Source organism: Aplidium turbinatum, chromosome 8, assembly GCF_918807975.1.
Source record: "Aplidium turbinatum chromosome 8, kaAplTurb1.1, whole genome shotgun sequence".
Taxonomy (NCBI): domain Eukaryota; kingdom Metazoa; phylum Chordata; class Ascidiacea; order Aplousobranchia; family Polyclinidae; genus Aplidium; species Aplidium turbinatum.
The window spans coordinates 28,863,780-28,885,815 of NC_137479.1; the positions used below are offsets into that span (position 1 = coordinate 28,863,780).

The 22,036-nt window shown below is 38.3% G+C and overlaps 1 protein-coding gene across 2 annotated transcripts in view; it reads right to left on the reverse strand.

Moving 5' to 3' along the window:
- Positions 1–417: 417 nt before the first annotated feature.
- Positions 418–22,036, reverse strand: part of LOC145775911 (E3 ubiquitin-protein ligase RNF115-like) — a 29,840-nt gene continuing 8,221 nt past the window's right edge. For both annotated transcript variants that reach the window (XM_082587313.1, XM_082587312.1), the window contains 6 exons: positions 21,497–21,608; positions 20,950–21,030; positions 20,753–20,828; positions 10,892–10,985; positions 3,925–4,040; positions 418–3,381 (listed from right to left, as the gene is read on the reverse strand). In XM_082587313.1, the coding sequence (XP_082443439.1) occupies positions 3,178–3,381; positions 3,925–4,040; positions 10,892–10,985; positions 20,753–20,828; positions 20,950–21,030; positions 21,497–21,608 (683 nt within the window). In that variant the 3' untranslated portion in view covers positions 418–3,177. The remainder of the gene's footprint in view (positions 3,382–3,924; positions 4,041–10,891; positions 10,986–20,752; positions 20,829–20,949; positions 21,031–21,496; positions 21,609–22,036) is intronic.

Below are 22,036 nucleotides of genomic sequence, written 5' to 3' on the forward strand. Positions count from 1 at the left end.
TTAAAAGCCAACAAAAGGTGTTGGAATACAGTAATCGCATGGTGCCCTTGAGGGGTAGAAGTCAGAAATATACGATGAAGGTGATAACATAAAACGTGACATTTTAACATTTTTTAAGAAGTATAAAGTTTTGAAATTTTTTTTAGTATTTGGTCTCACCAGCAGGGCCGTGAAGAGGAAAAATTCGGGCCCGGTGCCAATGAGATTCTCAGACCTCAAATCAAGACGGTTTTAAAAGGTTGAGGACCCTTAAAATCATCCCAGGCTCTGGTCCAAAAGTATCTCCTGGACCTCTCTTTCAACGCTATCGCTCACCAGACCTGGATTCAAACCCAAGTCACTAGAATAGGCTTTGCTGTAAATCCACCAATAGCTGGACGAACATTCTGAAGTGAACATATCCACAGAGACAAATCAAAAAGTAGAATTCGTTTATTTCGCTATCAACAAAATGTAAGAAAACGCGTCACAAGAAGGAATTGTTCTAAAATTCTAACAAACTGCGCGGTTCAAGGGGAATTCCGGATAATGAAAGAAAATTTCAAACGTCAAGATTTGAAAAGAATTTTGTGTCTTGCCTGAACTTTACCCATAGTATGTGGGACTCAAACAGCAATTCCGTCATACATAACGTAGAAAATAATAGATTTAGCTGTTTGGGGAATCAACATTCTTCACTTTGATTGGTCAAGTTTCATTTGTGTTAAAGTAACAGATAACTCTGTTAAAAAAGTTTTTGGGAAAAATAAAGGGAAAAGCCAGTTGTTTAACTTCACAATTGATGCCATTGCACAGACAGTCAATCAATCTCACTGATTCAACTGTAACAGACGTTCAAATCAATGTAAAAAAGAACGAATTTGCTGGCTGAGTCGTAGGGTACAAGGGAAACAGAAGCGATGTTTATTTATCACGTCACAATGTAAAAATACCGAAGAAAAGTGATGTGTTGCGCACGCATCTAAAGCACGAAATTTTTGACATCGCTTCAACGTGATGTGATGCGAACTTACAAAATATTTCGATGCGGTTCTCTCAGATGCTTTTGCTGGGTCAGCTCAGGAACTGTCTAAATCCAACTAATGTTTGTCATGTTTTTGTTAAAATAGCTACGTCCCAGTCTTAGACAGCAAATCAGTCATTGTTTTGTTGTCGTCTGCAGACGTTGAATCAATGTAAAAATTGACTGATGTGCGATCTGGGGTATTTCGTTTTGTTATGAACTCAAAATGCACGTCAAGGACATGCCTGCTAAGTTTGGTCGGCCCAATTGGTAACCCTGCTTTATCACACAGCATACCGATGCAACAACACGCATATTTTGTCATTTAACGTAGTAAACAAAAGTTGCTATATTCACGTGACGTAAAATTAACAATTTTTACTAACCAGTTCGGAAGACCAGGTTTCAATTAACAGAGATAACGCCGCAAAAACTTGTTTCCTACCATAGGAAACAAACCCGGGCTTCACCTATTGTATGTAAGACAAACAGATACATGCGAATTAGAATCAGTCGATAAATATGAATTTGGGTAAGTTCATGGTCAGCAATTCATCTTTTTTACATAGATTCAACGTCTGCAGATGTAGAATCAATGTAAAAAAGGACTGTTTTGCAGGCTGGCTCATGAATTCTTGAACAGTTTTTTACCATAACCGAATTAAAAAACCCCAATTAATATGAACTAAGCGAGACACTGTAGACAGTTTTCTCACAACTGTACAAAACAATCATCGATAATAATCTTAACAAATAGTTCCCCAGGCAGCAAAGTCTGTATTTTTACATTGATTCAACGTCTGCAATCTTGAATCAATGTAAAATGACAAATTTTGCTGTCTGGGTTTTTGAATTTTAACTAATTCTAAATATCGGAGACTATGCAAGGATTGTAAACTTTGTCTGCAACTGAGTTGCGTGAAGCTAAATTTAATGCTAATTATGCACATGGCCTGAAAGCTAAGGTTTTTCGCAGTAACATGGTGGTCTTCAAATGCCTTGATAGTTCTTAATTAAAGTTGCAGACCAGCAAAACACAGACAGACACCAATTTAATTATATCTGCTAGTATAGTCTGCAGGAATGCCAAAGAAGTGCGATCGTCCAATACGTGGATTTGCAGCAACAGTTCACTCAGTGTCGTTAAAGTCCGTCTAAACTGAGAATAATATCAAAGGAAGAAAACTAAAACATAGACCTTTCGCTAGATGACATCGCCTACAAAATTAAACTTGTTTCGGACCAATTATGACGAACTGTCGTGACATAAATATGACATTGGTAGGCTAATTGCAGACCGGTACAAGCAGAAACATTGTAATTAAGTGATGTGCTTCGTGCTCGGATTGCTTCCTTCCGTAAACAGACATTGAAATCACTGACCTTTATGGAACTGTTTGAGCATGTCAGCTTCACCCTGTACCCGCCAACGTGGGTGGAAAAAATCCACATAAATCAGGTCGAAAAAATTCACCATGCAAAGAAGTACCCAGTAGAGTTGGTGAGGACACCACTAAATATCTGTGTGTCTGCAAAGGCCCCTCTACTGTCAAGTATTACACATATACGTCTCCACAGCAGTGCAAACTCAGACAGCCAATGATGATACGAGCAAAGTATGATAGTCAACATGTAAGTCGGTACACCGACGTTAAACCAGGACTCAATGGCTGGCTCGGTCAAGAGAGCGTTCAACCAACAACAAATTGAGGCAATCACACAAACGGTCGGTCTTCAATTGTCGAAACGTGGTGTTTTGACAGCATTTGGAACACAGGTGGAAGCGTTATTGTGAAGCATGCTGTGCTCTACCTAGCGCAAATTTTTCATGCATTTTCAAGTAAAGAGGAAGAGGCCGGTGCCGCAGTGCCCGTTAACAAACCTTCGAGTTGAAATTGCGAGGTTGGTGCAACATTTCCATACGAAACATAAAAAGTAGCAAAAACCAACTAAAACGACAAATGAACGATTTTGTCTAATTCCATAACTTTTTCAGAGTATTGTGTTTGTGCATGAAAACAATTGGGCGTTCGCAAGTAGATCTACAAAATACTGTCACACAAAAACGCAGAAGTTCACGGTACAAGTTGCGGACAAAAACACACTCGGCGCGTTGTCACCACCTACCGGATACATTTTTTGTCGATTATTGGACGCTAAAGCGCGCCGCAGAGCTAAGAAGTGTTGTCTGAATGATCATCGTCATTGTTTCTACGAGTTAAGAAATCGGGTAAAAATGAAAAATATGAGGAAGAATTGGACCGCTCCGAGGAATTTGCATCCGTGGAATTGTTGTTGTTCGTGGAATCAGACGACGTTTGAGATCCACAAGAAGAGTCTTCTCCGACAACCTTCCGACAAATTGGGCAAGTGTTGTGCTGAAAATACACAGATTAATCAAATAATGTTGGAAAATCTTGCATTCAATGAGAGTCATCAGGCAAGACTAATTTATAAAAGACATTTTTATTCTCGGCCTGGGAAAACCTCTTCGGAAGACTAATATTCGAAGTATTACGCATCCAAAGATAAATAAACATGTCACCGTAAAAGTTAACGCAAATAAATATGTAAAACAGAAAAGTGTAGCAGTCCTGTTTTCTACAACTATCCTGGCAAACAAGTGCACTTTTTGTAAGGTGACTACACCGCCGATACACCCGCATTTACTTTAGCGCATACAGAAATTTCAGGAAACTTCGCTGTTTCCTTACAGCCTCAAAATTTCAGACCATTTTATTAGAACATAAATTGTTCAAACGTATAAACAAATTGTGCAAAACGTCCGGGTGTTAAGCCAGATTCATATACACTTAGAACTTGCTCAGCCAGAAAGTTGGTCTTTTTTACATTCATTCCACGTCTGTAGACGTTGTATAAATTAATGTTCAACTGATGAATATTACAAGCTGGGTACTTACCAGTTCCAACCATGGGTCAATGCAAGGAATGTGAAAGAAGTGTCCACAGGGTAACTTCTTGGCATTTTCTTTCAATTCAAAAGCGTTCATGCAAACGGAGCAATCTCGCTCCACATCTGCAATACAATGCGGAAGGCATGTTTAGTTACGAAAAGCGTTTTTGTTCATCAGACCTTGGACTCAACCAGCAAAAACTGCCATCGTGTCAACGAACGCCCAGACAGCAATGACGGATTTTGATGGCTGGGCGGCGACAGCGTTTTCTTGAAGGATAAACGTACAAGAAACAACATTATAAATGTCATAATACTGGAAACATGCAATCCATCTCCCAGTGTGTTGTTAAGCATGAAAAAAGATGCTGCGTAGACGGCAGAATGCAACCGCCACTTTATGTTGAAATCTTTACTGAAATAACAATTAATTCAGCAACTTTTCTAAATTGTTGGAATAGTTTGAAACATACAAATCAAAGGCTGGCACAAGCAAATACACAACTCTAAAAATAAGAATTGTCTATACTTTGCACTCCTAATTGTGCAAGTCTAACAAACGGGGGAGGCCTAACCACTCTCCTTCATACGCCTCTGTAGATTGAGCAGGCGGTTAAATTGTGACGCAATTTCACACGTCACATTACGATCCCAAACTGAGTGACAAATCATTTACAAGGTTTAGTTATTTTATCGGTCAGTTAAAGACATATCTTCATGAACTTTTGCCCGGTTTCGCGGTTGTTTACATTTTGGCAGCGCATTTTTACTCTAATGCAGCATGAAAAATTGCAAGTAATCACCTTGCTGCTCCGTTAAAAATAATACAAGGTGTTGTTAAAAATGAGCAGAAAAGATTTAATCGTGAAAAAATTCAACCAAACTATTTCATCTACATGTCAAAGCAAGTTCAAATATAATCGTGACTTGACCAATAACAGCAATAAAGAAAGATATCAAAACTTAACACAATCTTAAATCAATTTGAGGAGCTCGCCTGAATAGAATATGATACGCACGAGAAAACCTTCTAACTGTAAAATCAACAGTCGTTGGTCTTTTCCGAAAAATTATTAACTGTGACAATTCTTTCTTACACTTAAACGGCAGGTGGCTTCTGAAAAATTATTCAAATCTGATAAGTTACACTGTTGGCCATGCCTAACTGATGACAATCATGAAATAAAGCTAAGCGATTCATAGCAAGAAAAATGTTTGCATTCCCATTACGAAAGCAGAAGAGCGACCCGATTGACAATGGATGTTCCAATCCCAAGGGTACTAGCCCTGGCTAAAACCCGGTCAAACGTCTGCAGACGTTGAATAAATTTTCGTTTGCTGGCTATTGGCTAAGGCCATCAAACCATGAACACAACGCATAAAACCGATGACGATTTCAGGATAAATTCAATTCGAGTTATTATCAACCTTCAAACTTGATGGCACTGATCGTTGTCATCGCTTGGTCACGCATGAATTGCAAGACAATTTTCAATGTTTCGTTATGAATGGAGAATGCAGCAGAATTATTTGTAATTTGACGATTTGTTCTTATTTGATACTTTTAATCGCCTGGCCTTTAACACCACTGGTCGCTCCATCTTTTAATCGATCGTTTTATATCTTGACCAGCTTCTTCGGTGTGGGGCTGTGACAACCTAGCAAGCACCACCATCAGGCCTTTTTACACTGATTTAATATCAGCCAAAGTTTAATCAGTGCAAAATGGGCGGACTTCGCCAACCGGGTATACGAGTGATTGACCGGGTGGGGTCCTAAACAGAGTCTCAAAGACCCCTCGTGTTCTTCTGATCAAGCTTGTCACAACAAGCAAAGTTTTCCTTTTAACATCGCTTCAACGTCTGGTGATATTGAAGCAAAGTAAAAACAAAAGCTCTTCTTTGCCCGACAACTTCAAAGATCCAAATGGTGGTTGGCCAACCTTGACCGTCACCCTGTTGTAAATTGCAAAACGTAGATAACTGACGTTTTCTGTATGATTACATATTCGATAAACAACTGTTTTAGAAGATTTTGTGTTTGTAGTGGCGTGCGTTCTTAAACAAATATTATTCCAGCCATAAATTGCAATTGAGCATTTATAAGGTAAAACTCGTTAAGTTTATCGCGCGTCATATCAATGAGACAATCGTACGCTGAAATTGTAAATAGCTAGATCGCGATGAGAGAGCCGAAGTTATCAGCCACGAGAGGTGCTTGTTTGCAAACAAGGGTCACCAAAAGGCCAGCCGAGCAACACAGTCATCAATTTCTAGAATCAACTGCTACAAGTACGGCTGTCCAGTGTCCATTGTGATGCAACAAATGCGTCCACAAAGACCGACCTAGCGTTACTGATGTTTGAATTGAAACTTTAATTTAAAAAAATTAAAGTTTTAGCAAGATTTATTTGGACGTATGACTCGTGACAAGTTCACAAACGACAGCGAATGTTAAACGAATCCCGAAAGTATATGTCTGTTAATTTCTTATGTCAATCCAGCTCAGATTTTTGCACCAATAAAAGTGCTGTCTTATTGCTGTGTATTGCACTTTGTAAATTTATTCCAAATAAGAAAATATAAATGATCCCAAAAGAACGTTTCGTACAAAAGCATCATATTCGGAAGTTCAAACGCCAACTTTTCGTCAGCTTTGGAAAAAAAATTCAGCATAAACAGAACTTGACACGTCACACCAATTTAATACGAAGTTCCCCAACACAAAGCGTTGCGGTTTCTCTTTGGGGACACATATACATTGATTTTGTTGAATACCCGAGATGAGCTTCATCATTTAATGCATTCCGATTTCAATTCATTAAAGTTTGGATCCACCAAATTGTAAGAACAAAAGAGAAAGTACCAGCTATAACATACGATACACAAAACATACGAAACACTGGAAGAAGACAAAGGCAGCAAAACGCTGTGAGGTTTAGCATGCATGAACACTATGAGATGGATGTAAATGGATTGCACCACAGCCTACTTCAAGACACGGTGTCGGCCGTGGTTGTATGGCTTTGAAACTAAACCGCACAACGCCATAAAAATAAAATAACACAAGGCAAGTTGCAACGTTTCCCAGCTACAACCTATTCTTTATTTTACAGACGTTGAATCAATGTAAAAAGGACAGATTTTAATGGCTGGATTCTAACGTTCAGCAATACGTCACATTGACTAACAGAGGTTTAAAATGAAGCTAAGTTTGGACAAGCAAGTTAAGCGCTCCAACCGATAACTCTACTCAGAACTGCAATGTTTGTGTTTAAAAACTTAGTGAAGTGTTACATGACGCGAAGTCACAGATACCACTATTTCAAGCTGTGGAATTCAGCAATGACTTCGCATTGAAATCTCATCTTCCAGTCAGTAGGCCGATCTTTTTTATGTTGATTTAACGTCTGCAGGCGTTAGCGCTCGCAAAAGATCGACATATAGCACTTGAAAAATTGGAAGTGTATTTTGTAATGCGGCAGTAAGGTGACTGTATGGCGTGAAAATTGTCTGGTTGGCGAATGACGACCACTGAAGTATAAAAAGCAAGACAAACAATGGATTGAGAAGTCGATGGCACGAGATGTAATTTAAGATGCTGATTGTCATCCACCAAAACCAATGGTACATGTTAGTTTTTCGTCTGTCAACGTCGCATCGACAATAAAGTGAAAGTTCTACCCAAGTCGTCAACAACAAATTCGCTTAGCGAAAATCACGACAAACGAAACGCGACAGGATGAAAAAAATATTTTGCAGTTCAATGAAAAATTTAATCGCTGTACTACTTACAAAGACATATGCGTTATCGCAGCCACGTTCGTTTAGATTGAGATACGCCGAGGACCGAGGTAATGGTGCACGGGTATACAACATGATATGGAACAGTCAACTGGTGTGCGCCTTGGTTTGACGTTCGAAAGGGCGCCGGTTCGACACTGCTCAAGAGCAAGCTGCTGTATTTTGGCAAAACACTTAATGACATACTTAAAGGTGTAAAATAAGATTGGCTTCCTTGCCTTCCCGTCCACTTAATCCAAATCTCCAACCACCAGGAGTAAGCCTTGTTATAACAAACGACATCAGTTTGTGAGTGCTCCACGCGCAGCAGTCAAAACGTCATGGATTACCTGGTTTCGTTGAGTCATTCCCCAGTCAACAAATCAGTCTTTTTTACATTGATTTAACTTCTTCAAATGTTGAATCAATGTATAAAATAACAGATTTGTAAGATGGGTCCGTTCTGAATGTAGATAAACATTGTTTCCTGTTTTATCAATGGAACAAGCGAAAACAGTCTTTAAAAGATGACATGTACAAAGCAAACAGCTTGCGACCAATGTAAATTAGCACTGGTGTATGAACACTGCCGTCGAGGTTCATCGTACTAAGATGGTAACATAAAGAAGCCTTTATTTGCAATCTAAAAAGTCAACTTTAGCATTCCTGTCATGAGAGCTGTGACACTGCGGTTTGATAAAAATGATAACACTTGGTAGCCAATTTCCCCCGGGAAAAAATAAACTTCCAAATAGTGGATCATCTTCGTGTGTGCCCCTTAGCTTGGCACCCAGTGCAGTAGGTGGGACCTTTCAATATACAAAACAAGAAAGCAAAACGAAGCAAAACAATGTGTCAATCTGTAGTGCATCAACCAAATTTAGAAATTAAGTAAATTGGGTAGAATCTTAGTTTCAATACCAAACTTGAACATCAATCAGGTAGGGAGAAGAGTTGCAAACTAAGTAATTCTTGCCATAAGCAAAAGTTGGACCCAACGTAAGAAGCTTATCTATCGATGCCAGACGTTGAACTAACAGAAATCTGATAAACTTTGATATTTTAGGCTTAAAATAACAAAACTAAAAATGTCAACCGCTTCCCATTTTGGTAAAAACGACGCAAACTTCAACCGACCTTAAGCAAGTGAAGGTCACGAAAAGGTCAGAACCACAATGTAGAAGAGTAAGCCATAAACTACCTGATCTGGTGATCGCGTAACAACCGTGGTATTAAGATGAATCGAATCAGACAGTTTTTTTAATCCCTTTATTAATTGAAGTATTGCTCAAAATTAGTAAACATCAACATTTAAAAATCACCCATCCACAAAATCTGTCCTTTTTGCGTTGAACCAAAGTCTATAGAATGGATTTTGTCGGGTGGGTATACTTTTCACAAATCACATCGCCCTTTGAGTTAATCCGACCGAAAACCAGAGAACTATCGCAGCAAATTAGAAAGATCCCAGATATGTTTATATTTTACCTCTATGGCTGTCACTTACAAGCAACTTGACCCAGTTGGTAAAACACGCTCTTTTCATACTGATTCAGCAAACGTTGAATTAGTGTGATAATGACGTGAGTTGCTGCCTAGGAAAAAGTATGACTGCGATGCTAATCATTTCGTTACAAAATCACCCTTTTGAAATGTTGTAGAGAATAGAACCCAACCCACACAGCTGCAAACTGTGTGGCATTAGAGTGGCAAGTGTGCAACATGCACAAGATCTTATTACTTAGTTCGAAGAATATTGCAACTACTATGATAAAATGTCCAGCTCTGTAAAAGTTCCAAGCATGGAAAAGGAAGACTTCTTTCTGCCATTTAAAATGCAGAAGAACTTAAAATCTAATATTATGCAAAAGTAGGTAAAATTTCATCAAAAAAATGCCAGCTTCGGGCCCCATTTCTATAGGAAACACGTAATCAATAATTCTGTTCTAAAGCAACGCAGAAATAAAACCCTGTATTTATTATCACTGTATCTAAAGGTCGAATCAAGACCAAAATATCACTGATTGTTATCCACGAATTATAGAAATCTCTGCAGCTAATTGGGTGGACCATATATGGAATTCTGAACGGAAGTCAAGTACCACCAGACTCCATTCGTTTATCCCCTACGCCAACACACGCGCCATCAACCTGACACTATACAAAGATAGGCATGGGTGCGCCTCAACAGTCTTCGTACGGGCGTCGGGCTTTTCCGCTCAACAATGCACAAATGAGGAATGGCCTCTTCCTCCTCCTGTGAATGTGGTGCCGAGGAACAGACCGCAGACCACACCATCAATGACTGTACAGTGTACCATCTTCAAGTCACCTAACGGAGTGGAAGGTCTGCGCGCCTTGAATGATGAAACCAAAAACTGACTGCTCTCTGATAGCTTTCTAATGTAGTCCGGGAACGTCGTAAATCTGTGGTGGTAAAAGGATAGAACTTCGACTCCAGAGGCTCACACGACGAAGAAGAATTATAATAAAAATAGTCATGTGCTCATAAAAGGCGTCGAACTCGCAGCCATTGAGGTCTAGTCAAACCATCCAGTAACCATGCGGATGGGTATTGCACCGTTACAAGATTGCGCGTGTTCATGGTGCATGACTTTTGCTGCAATAAATCCAGTTCGATTTGTTTTTGAAAATTTCGACTTAGATCTAAACTTGAATTTATATCAGTAAGTCCATCTCATTGGGTTTAGGTTATTGAAAAGGTAGAATACACGCTTGATGCTGCAGCAATAGTCTTGATTGCGTTAACGATACTGCATATCTGCACAGTATGCTACTGTACGAATGGTGCTGTCAGCACAATATTTTACACCTGGGCACGTGCGTGGGGTAAGTGAAAGGACAAGAGAGGACAAGAAAGGACAAGAGAGAACCAATGTAAAAGAACAGCTTACATATAAACAGTATGGAACTGAAAAACTGCGGTTACGATGAACGTGTACTGCCATCTGGTGTGGGTCTGCTACTATTCGGTGAGTCCGATTCGGTGAGTTCCTAACCTCTAACCCCTAACCCTAAAACGGCAATGATAATTAGGCTACGGTATCCGATAATTTTAAAATAAAAATTGAAAGAATCCCCCGTTAAGGGATCGGACTCACCGAAACGGGCCATTCCGATCTGGTGTAGCCTCTAAATAATTATCTTTTTAGAATAAAATGAACAACTCACCAACATCTTCTTGGCTAATCGATATCTTCGGTAACTTTTCTATGGTTGTCTTACTAGCGGGTGGTGGTCCGGCATTCTCCAGCTGACCAAGCAACTGCAAGACAGCCGAAATTCTTTCTAAGCAATCAGGCACAGAAACCATTTTTGCAAATATCCTATACAAAGTTAGCGCTGCAGACGATTTTGGTGAATATGAAGCAGATTTGTCAAGTAATTTTCTTTTAAAACTATTGCATTAATTAAAAAGCCGTACCATGAACTTCTTGGTAATACTAAACTTAATTTCATTAAAATAATTAATGAAATCGATTTGTAACCCATCAATTTAGCCCTAAAATAAACTTTCTCATGTCACAACTTAATAAAATTAAGTCAAAATTAAAACACAGCATCATTTGCCGGGCACACATCAACTCTGTAAAGTTGCAATTTAGGCAAAAGTTAGGAACGCGCGCTTTCGTAATTAAACTCATAAGTGAGAAGACAGTTATTGCGCCTGTGATTATAAACCATTCATCATGATGGCACTTTCTTTTTTTCTGACCATGTCGAAACGACGACGCGTCATGAGCAAAGACGCGAAATAAAACCGCACGTGTGCGACTGTGCGTACTACAACTGACATCAGCTTGAAATCCCCGTTTGACGACGCATAATTAGTAAGACATTTTAAGAAAAATGTAACAGCATTCAGACGTAAAACAAACATGGCAAGATTCTCTTAGACTGCTTTGGATTAGTCGCTAACTGGAATACAAGTTATGATATTATGACACAACGCATCGACCGAATAAATTGCACCTCAAGGGCCTTTCTCAATGCGAGTTTATTTAACTTCGTCTACTACTTTCATCAAACACATAAAAATCGGGGTTTAAAAGATGGCGGCAATATCCTGTTGTTGGGGCTGCACGACGCACACTTGTACAATGCTAACACGCAAAAAGTAAACAAAAACTAATAAATGTCACTCATTGAATTTTGAGTTTAAAGGCGGAGCAGTCACAGGGGCTCCGGACACTTCCTGAGAGTGGGGGGGTAATTTAAGCAGGGGCGGGAACAATGTTTTGACATCGACAGGGAGCTTATTGAATTGGCGCATCACGTATAGCCTACTTCTGGGAGGTCGCCCCCCAGACCCTCTTTCGCATTACTGAAAGCTTCAGTTTTTTATACAGCATCTTAAGGCGGCATGTTTCGCGCCGAAGGCGCAAAATTTTTGCCTTTCAGCACGATTTAAAATCGAAAAATTATTTCAACGAATCTAAAATCGCGAGCAAAAGCTCTTTAACACTTGCCACATTTTTTGAGGTTTTTAGACAATTTTGACTGAAAGAGGGGACGTACGCAAAAATTCCTCTCTGTATTCTTCCTTGGCTCAAGTGCTCCAAATTTTGCACTTCAGACGCTAAATGGTTAGATTTAAAAGATCAAAAGCGTTAAGGTCAAAGCTTTCTATAACTTAATTTACAATTGCATGAATACAACACGATAACCTGTGCCATAACATCCGCAGTGAAAGAAAAAGTTTCAGCATCTAGGCCCTAGGGTCTAGGGCTCTAGGCCTACATTCAATTCAGAAAAAAATAAAATGAAAGTTAAAATGCATTAACTTTTACAACAACCGAAAATATAAAAACATTGAAACAGTGCCACTGTAGTGGGTTTCGTTCGTGAGTGGTAACAGCGAAATTAAACAGTTTGTAGCAGTGAGAAACTATGACGTCACACATATTGTGATGCGTATATTTTTGACAGAACACATAGTTTGGCGTTGTCTTGCGAGTCGAAGTTTCCAAGCAAAAACCTCAAAAGTCGTGCAACAAAATAAAAACATGAAAATAAAACACAAAAGTAAAAAATATATTAAAAATGAAATTTGTATCTCTACATTAGTGGGGGAGTAATTTTGCATTAGTTACCCCTCCACTCCAATTGGTGGGGGGTAATCACCCCTGCGGCCCCCCTCTAACGGAGCCCATGAGCAGTCACAATGCTGAACATCTGCGGCATTTATTTGCCTTCGTCGCAAGATGTGGTCTCTGGGTTTTCTCGCTCAATATTTAAGTTTGTGTTGGGAAGTTGAAAAAATTTAAAAATAACTCCGGTTTACACACGCGTTTGAACTTAAGATGTTTTCTTAATATTTTTTTTTTTACCATAAAGCTGAAATCGCTGAAAAGGGAAGGGAGGTGGTAAATCGAACTGTTCACGTACAATTAAACATCCCTCCAAACCTTTATGTTGAAATTAAGGTTAAAAGTACAAATTAAGCATACACGCTGTATCGAGCTGGCAGCCCTCTAACCGTCGATCGAAAGCTTTGAGTATCGCGATAGCAAACTGATAAGATCTCTCTCAGCGCATGCTTGCTACCTTGTAATCGTGATATCTACTGTGTAACTCAACTTCTTTATCAGCTCCTTTACATTTATCTTTTTAAATTAATTTATTTTTTTCGTAATTTATTGATAGTTACAACAATACAAGAATATTTAAGTTACAACAACAATCTAATCGTGCTTTCTTCTACTTCCTTAATAATCTCTGGTTCCAATCTAAACTAGGCTACTACAGCGACAAGACAACCTGGAATGTACACCGGCAACACTGTACCACAAAACGGCAAAGACAACTGTTGAGCTGACCTCCAAAGCAAATGAACCGTGTTTACATCGTTCTAAGTCTAAGATATCGTTGGGTTTTCTCGACAGACAAGAGAAATAACGAGTGGTTTGTCAAGCTGGTATGATTTTGATTGCCATGCAACGATTGACCACGGCGGCAGGATACGTCAAGAAAATGAGCGAAATCATCCAATGGCAAACACGGTCATGGTCACGACACTACAACTGTATGTGACAAAGTTTAAAACCATGAGCATGAAAAGTGACAGCGAGTTCAGATACATACACAATCACTTTCAAAGGCCAACGCAATAGATATTGGCACTAACTCACTAACTAAGGAGTTGAAAAAACGGTCTCTTCTGCTTTCCTGGCATCACGCGGCGGTATAAATGCAAAGCAACTCAACACACTTCCTTCAACGCATCACTCAAAACATTCTAACCATGTTTTGAAATGTGGTTTTGATGTATTATTGTTGTTGAAGCGAATTTGTGAAACGAATTTCTTTCTCTTTTTTACATTGAAACAAATTTTACTTCATGAAAAACGTTTAAAAATAAAACAAAGTTTTGTTTGGCTTCTGAAACGTTTCGGAACATTCTTGCTTCACAATTACATTCTACTCGTAAGCCTGATGCGTTGATTGTTGACTGCGGTAACTCATTGAACAAACATTGCTGAAGATGACCCAATTTAAAAATGTACCTTCTACGTTGAAAGATTCTCGTGCTTTTTCGTTTTTGTTTAAGACAACAAAATCAAATTGTTATTATTTACAAGTTTTCACGAAAAGACTTAATTGCGAAAATGCAACGAAACCAAAACAAAACTGGAATTGGATCACCTTACTCATGTCCATTCAAAAACACTACACAGATATACCAAACGAATACATTTGATGCTAACCGATATCTGTAAAAGAAAAGAAAAAATGCAATATAAATTTATGTTCTAAAGATTGTGAGGTTTGAATTGCTAAAAAAGTGACGACTTGTGAAGTGTCATTCCGGGACATTCGCACTTCAAAGGAAGTATAGTATTTCAAAACGTCGTAAATATGGGGAGAATATTTGCTGATACTCTCTATCCTCTGCCAGTAAATCAGTCCTTTTTTACGTTGATTCAACGTCTACAGACGTTGAATCAATGCAAAAAGGACTGATTTGCCAGGTGGATGCAGAACAAGCCACCGGTTCTAATCAACTTTTTTGAAATGATGATGTGAAGAAAAAGATTATTTTTCTTCTGGGTGATAATAATACAGCAATTGCTTGCACAGATGATTCAATTTACATACAAGTCTTATGTGCACATCTCAATCGCAATTGATCATATAGCGGCACAGTTCATTGAACAAATAGCTCTTTGATAAGGCGTACGTCTTATTGGTGGACCAGTTTATCCGAAGGAATTGAGTCATGGAAATGCCACTTTCTTTTTTACAACCGCAAACTTCGATACAAAATTGCGTCCATATTTATCCTTGCACATCAGAGCATCACATATCACACAAAAAAAAGTTAAAAAGTTTTTTTCGTATCACAGCAAATAACAACTTGAAAGGATAACAACCTAGTTAGCATGTCAGGCTTTTGAACACTAATGCAACGTCTGAAGACGTTGTATTAGACTGATTTGCAGGCTGAAAATGTTCGAAATACAGTTTAGAACATTTATCACAAACCTTGGAAACAACGGTTTGGTTGACCCCAGTAACTTTGCCAGCCTTTCCGCAACTATTCTTACAAATTTTTATGCCATGATGTAAATACTAAATAGTCGGGCAAATTGTAAAACATCAACATCATTTACCATGTTTGAGTAATGTTTTGGACAGAGCAGCATCCAACAGCCTAGTAATTGCTTGAGTGACACTCAACATTCTCAACAGTTTGATTAGCAAAGAATGAAATATAAGTTACAATGGTGGTACCAAATTTACTCAGAACACACAGAAAAGTTTACATACATTGTCAAAAGTTGCAAACCGCGTATGGTGTATGCACATATTAATTTTGAAAACGAAGCCAGTGGCGATACGATACATAAAAATTGAATTTTTGCAGCTGATAACGCGAACTTCATACGACCTCACAAAGCAAAAGTTTTCGACTTAACATCACAACAGGACTGGGTCAGCAAAATTGACCAGATGAACGTTGGTTCAACGTTGTTTGCCATTCAAACTGAGACAAAGACTTCAAACACTTTATCAAAACGTAGAAGCAAAGGGTCACAAAAAGGTCATTTGTCAATAAACCAGGGCAAAACACCACACGCCCATGCTAAAGGTTGAAGTAATAAGAGGATTTAAACTTAAGGGATATTGACATTCCAGTTGTAGGCTTTGTTTGAAAGTAATAAAAGCACTTTAATTTAGTAAGAGATCTCACTCTTAATAACTAGCATGCTGTTCAAACATAAAAAATATCCTGAAAATACTTTTCCAACAGTTTAGAGACAGTAATTCTTATGCAAAATTAAGTTCTTTATCGTTTGAACTTTCTTCGCAATTCCAGGGGCTGAGGGGCTTTGCCTTTTACCACCCCTGGGCAGTGGCGGCGACTCGGTCTAGATGTGTAGGTTAATAACATATAGCCATAATAATGGACTCAGCTTGTTGAATAAATGCACATATGACTTCACCGGGCTTCTTTCGGCCCGAGACGAATAAATATATGCCCCCGACGAAAAAATTTGCAACTGCTTAAAATATCTTTTAATGAAGGTGAAAATGAGATTACAGCAGATGGAGCTTACATTGTTCAAAAATGCACTACTACGAAACTCCCCAGCAAGCAAACAAGTTCTTTTTACACTGATTTGCTTGATTTAGGGAATCACTGCAGCCAGTTAGTGAGCCTATCCCAACAATTAACGCAAACAAAATTGAACTAAAGTACAATTTGATCATGCTGTTATCTAAGAAATTCCATGATAACTTATTGCCAGTCGCTTCTCCTGCGCTACCTTCACGATAGGGACTTTTATAAGCAAGGGGCATTTATATTATTATTAGCAGACTGCGATTACACCTTTAGATAAAACACGAATTCTATCTTTCCTATTCCTTAACATATTTGATAATAATGGATCATATAAATGACGAAAAAAGGTCTAAGCCGCAATATGCCACAATGCATTCTGTTAGGTACGTCTTCGTTTCTTCTTGTTGAAGTAACTGTTTACATAAAGCAAAATACAGAGGAAATTGTTATACTAGTAATGTCATGTATATGACTCTTTACTAATGGAGCACCTCGAGCAGTGTTTTAAACGCAATGCGACCATTTAAAGAACGAAGTCTTCTGCATTGTAGTTATGTTTGATACGTCACAAACGAAGTAAGCCTACGCTTTTGTGATCATTCTCATTCTAGAGCACATGTGCTCCTCGCATAACGCGTCACAATCTTGTCTTCATCGCAGTCATACATTTTCCTTATTACCTTTTGCCTATGACGCTTGACAGTAGTAAAATTTACAATTTGTCATTCATTTGTCGATAGCTGATGCAAAATCTACGCATAAAGTCAACAGCAAGTAGGTTAAGCCAACTCGTCACTGCGAGCTCAGTTTTAACTTTTTTTTATATCTGCCACATTGAAATAAATTGCTCTTTATTCGCTTAAGACGTGGCCTGATAAGAAAAGATAAACACAAAACATTTCGATATAAATCATGGGTTGAACTGCAAACGACCTTCAATAAAGTATGTGACCTGCCGTTTACCTCTGAACGCGAAGTTTTATTTTCACGAGGTTTATGTGGATGACTTAATTTTAGTTTAATAGACGTTTCAAATAGTAGTCAAGGTGTTGTTGCTTTCATGAAACACTTCTTTCAATAACAGTACTCAATTGCTGCAAGGTGGGAGAAAATATACAAGCATAAATATTTCACAGTGCACCACATCTGTCAATAATGATGACTACTGCTATGGAAGACAGTTTTTCAGCGGCACAAAGAAACCGAGTGATTGAAAACGACAAACTTTATTAACTAGCCAGTAGCCAGCCATACAGCAAATGTTGTATTAACAAAATAATCCACAGCAAAAACGAAAGTCCTGTTTGCATGGTAACTACCATAGATAAAGCGACGAAATAGCATGGTAGACACACTCGCTTTCTACGGATGTTCGCGTTCGATTGTTATGCCGGGAAGATGTTAATCTACTTTTTCACCAGTTGAGAGGTAGCATTTTGAAGTAAAAGCCAAATGAAAATAAACCTACTACACTATATACTATAGTAAGATCAATTAATGTTCTTGCCAACAAAGGGACTTCTTACGTCATACATCAGATATAGACAGCAGCTTCTATTGAATACAAACAAACACAAAAACCAATAGACATGTTCGGCGCAGAGAGTTTCAAGCAAATTCATTTGCATAGAACGATAAACCATTCTCCCACCACTTCTCGGAGGATTTGTCAGATCAAAACTATACATAGAACATTAATAGCTGCCACATACAGATTTGTAGAAGAGTTTAAAGTAAAGATAAAAACAAAACACCTTTTTAACAAAGATACAATCAATGATATTAGTCTTAGTGTACCTGTGAATACGTTACATAAACGAGTGTAATTTTTTCGCTTTTAGCACAAACGTTTGTATATTTTTTTACTACTTGCATTTCAAACTCCCAATTTCAATCCATGTTATTAACTTATTAGGTTGTTAGCAGAAAGCTTCACATACAATTTTTTTTAAACTTTATATATAAAGGTATTTAAACAAATTTACAAAATACTTTCTTTGTGGTCAATACACAGCAGAGTTGCCAGATGGAAGTACCAGAAGATCCGCTCATGTAGAGAAAATGAATTCTTTGTGTTGTCAAAACTGAAAGAATTGTGGTCGGGTATGGCCTGCAGGCAGGATCAAGCAAAGTTTATCAACCGGGCTAACAATCAGCGTGACAAGACTGCTTTGATAAAGTATTACCCGAAATAAAAAAATAACTCCCTAGCGCCACCACGCGAAAGAAGCTTCAGTTGCATTTTTTGGTCACATAAAGCCAGAAATAATGTGGTGTTCAAACAAAGATCAAACTACAAATCATGTACAGAAGAGAATCTCTTTCAGAGATCCAAGAAAAACACAAGACCCGCAGCAAACTGAACCAATAACACTGCCCAACGGAATACATGAAGTGTAGGCATAAGAAACATTTGTTCTTATCTCAAATTGAACAAACTGAATGCAAAACAGGTGGTGGAATCACAATGCATCCAGCAGGCTATGTAACAATGATTGCAGCCTGTCGAAAGTGCAGCAATCACTAACAGTGAACACGGAAGACACAGTGAATGATCTGACAAAGAGAAACTTAAAAATTGAAAATGCCAATGATAGAGAGAAGTGGAAGAGTCGCTTCAGACAACTGGTCGAAGGGATGAAGATTGAAGACCAGGCTTCTTTATCGCAAAGTGGAAAGAGCGCGAAAAAATAGTGATAGACAGCGTCTGTAGAATTAAATTTGAGACCACCACATCGCTTTCAATACATTTGATAGTTCAACACTACCATCATGAACAGTGAACACGGGTTAATACTTTATTTTACATCTAACAAAAAAGCATTTGCTCCGATATTTAACGGCGCTTGCTGAACAAATGAAAAACCATAAGTCTAAAAAAGCGAATCACACACATGATGTCGTCGTTTCCATGCAGCTTTTTAACAGTTAGATGGAACCCTGGTTTTTTTTTGGTCATTTATCGGTCATTGACCGATTTTTTAGCAAAATGTCCGAAAAAATATAGTCAATTTGGTCAAAATGTCCGAAAAAATATATAGTCAATTCTCTTCTCAGATAAAACACGACAACGTTTCTCAGCGAAACTTAACGTTGTAGCTAGGCAGGAAGTACAAATTTTGGTTTGTATTAGCTACTTGAAAGGAAATATTTTCATCAGAAAAAATGACCGAAATAAATAAAAAATGACCTAATTTTTTCAAGTCATTTCAGACAAATGACCGAAAAGTTTCAGCGAAAAAAAAAACCCAGGATGGAACCCCATGGGAAATTGTCTCAGCATAACCATGATATTAATCAGAAAATACGAAGAGCGTTTTCGACGAATTGTTGCTTAATCTACAGATTACAACCCTATTGCTACAAACAGCAACTCAAGTCATACTTGAACTAAAAATTATGTTTCATGATAAGCATAAGTAACTAAGCAACCAAGCCGTGTGATAAACAGTATTTTTAGCAGTTCATACAGCCGTTGATCCACTACATTTACACAGTGCCAGTTGGTAAGCCCTCGGCCTTGATTGCTGACGCAGATGTATGGATGGCGCATTAGGTTACTTCCTACTTCGCCGGCGCTTAGACACGTGCCCAGCTGGGAGAATTGAATATTTTATAGGAATATCACCATATTTGCATTGATTTAACGCCAGTAGACATCAAATTATTGTAAGCATCTACTCCTTATTGCGCCTCGCTTTCCATGATCTCGTCCAGCTGATACAGCATCTGATGATACCGATTCTGACTAGTTCCTTATCAAACAGACTTTGTGTTGCTCGCAGTGTCTCAATTGTGCCGAAATTATGTTAGCTTATGCGTAAATCGAAGCAATCTTCTCGCAGGGAGCTATTCATTTGTTACCGGTACCTGGTTGAGCAATTAACGTTATTTTATGATAATTCAACGTCGCTAGATGTCGAATTAATGTAAAACAAACGTAAATTTCTTATTGGGCATTGTTGTTACGCAATTTAAACCTCTTGGAAAATTAAACCGATTTGTGCTGACTCGAACGTTGAATCAACCCAAAATTAACTTACTTCCCCCTCCCGGTGAATTATTTAACGTTGCTCGCTTTATCGTTACTTTTGGTATTATATTATTACATCACAACAAATCAAACAATGCGGTCGTGATAGACTACTCTAGTATATTTTTCGCTTATCGTTTTACAGGTTTTGGTACAACCTTTTCGTAATAAATGTTCACAGCAATTGCCGAGGCAATTTCAACTTTTGCCGTTTGGATTCGGCAACGTTTTTGCCGAAGTAAAAACATGCCAAATTTCGAAGACTGAATAAGATGCATACCCACTACCCAGACAGCAAAATCAGCCATTTTTACGTTTGCAGACGTTGCATCAATGTTAAAATGACGGATTTGTGTCTGGATAGCGATAAGATATTATTGAAAAACTACACAAGCCTGCAAATCTATAAACTTTTCAACAGAAGCAATACCTGTGATATAATATTATCCAGGCCATTAGGACCCCACGCGTAATCACCAGTGTTTCCATGTAAATTTCTCATATTTCTGAAAATTGGAAAAGAACATTAGCAAAACTACGGGCATCACAAGACTGAAATACCAATCAAAGACATTGTGAGGAAGGATTTCAATCTAAATTGAACTTTAGAATATAAAAGCAACTTACAAAGGAGGTAAGCCATCCATTCCACCAAACGATATTTGGAATGCCGACGGATCGAAGGAACCGAATACGCGTTGGACAAGGCTGTGTAAAAAACGAATCAATGTGAAAATCAGAGGTTTGATCATAAAGTGAACACCGGGGTGGGATTGAAACGTTTTTTGTTGGATAACGTTTACATTCCAGACCATGATACAACTACTGTATTGAATTGCTATTGAATTGTATTGAATTACATTTCAGGGTATGCAACTACTGCATTGAATTGCAGTTACATCGATGCTGAGTTGAGCTAATACTGCATAAACATTAAAAAAAAATTTCTAGGAATTACCATAGCAGCATGTTACATTTTGAGCAGTGCCATCATGACGTAATATAATTTTCTGTTCTTGTTTATACAAAGCCACCAGTGGTACGGTATGTCTCAGAACAAACTTTTTAATAAAGTCACCTAACCTTCGTCGTTGCTCCTGATAAGCACAGAATAGAAACAATTAGATAGCTTGTGGATCTAACGTTACAGAATGGGGTCTCGGCTGATACTCACTCATGCAGTAAATGCTCATTGGCTTGTGGCTGATGAGCTTCCCCAAACCTGGAGCCCCCAGGCCGTTCCGGCCGTTGACGCAAGTTGTAAGGAGCTGCTGATGAGGATGCAGCTGTGAAAATAATTTGTGTAAGACACTCATAATGGCAACACCAGGTTGTTTTGCACCACAGTAGACGACAGGGTGGGATCTCAGACAGCAAAATCCGTCATTTTTACATTGCTTCAACGTCAGCAGACGTAGTCAGTGTAAAAATGACGGATTTTGCTGTCTGGGATAATAAGTAAAATCTTATTATCTTAAAATTCTTAAAATAAATCGTAAAATTCTTATAATAAGCTCCTGTTTTATTAACACCAAGCAAAGTAACCCCGATAGCAGGTCCAACAAGCCATGCAACTAACAAACAAATCAAAATTTTAATCAATGTAAACTCTTTCTATGATGTTTCCATTACGAAACTTAGCCAATTCTGTTGCTGGAGCAGTTATATTAGTCTTGCACTGCATACGGTGCATAGTGCACAAGGAATCGGGACA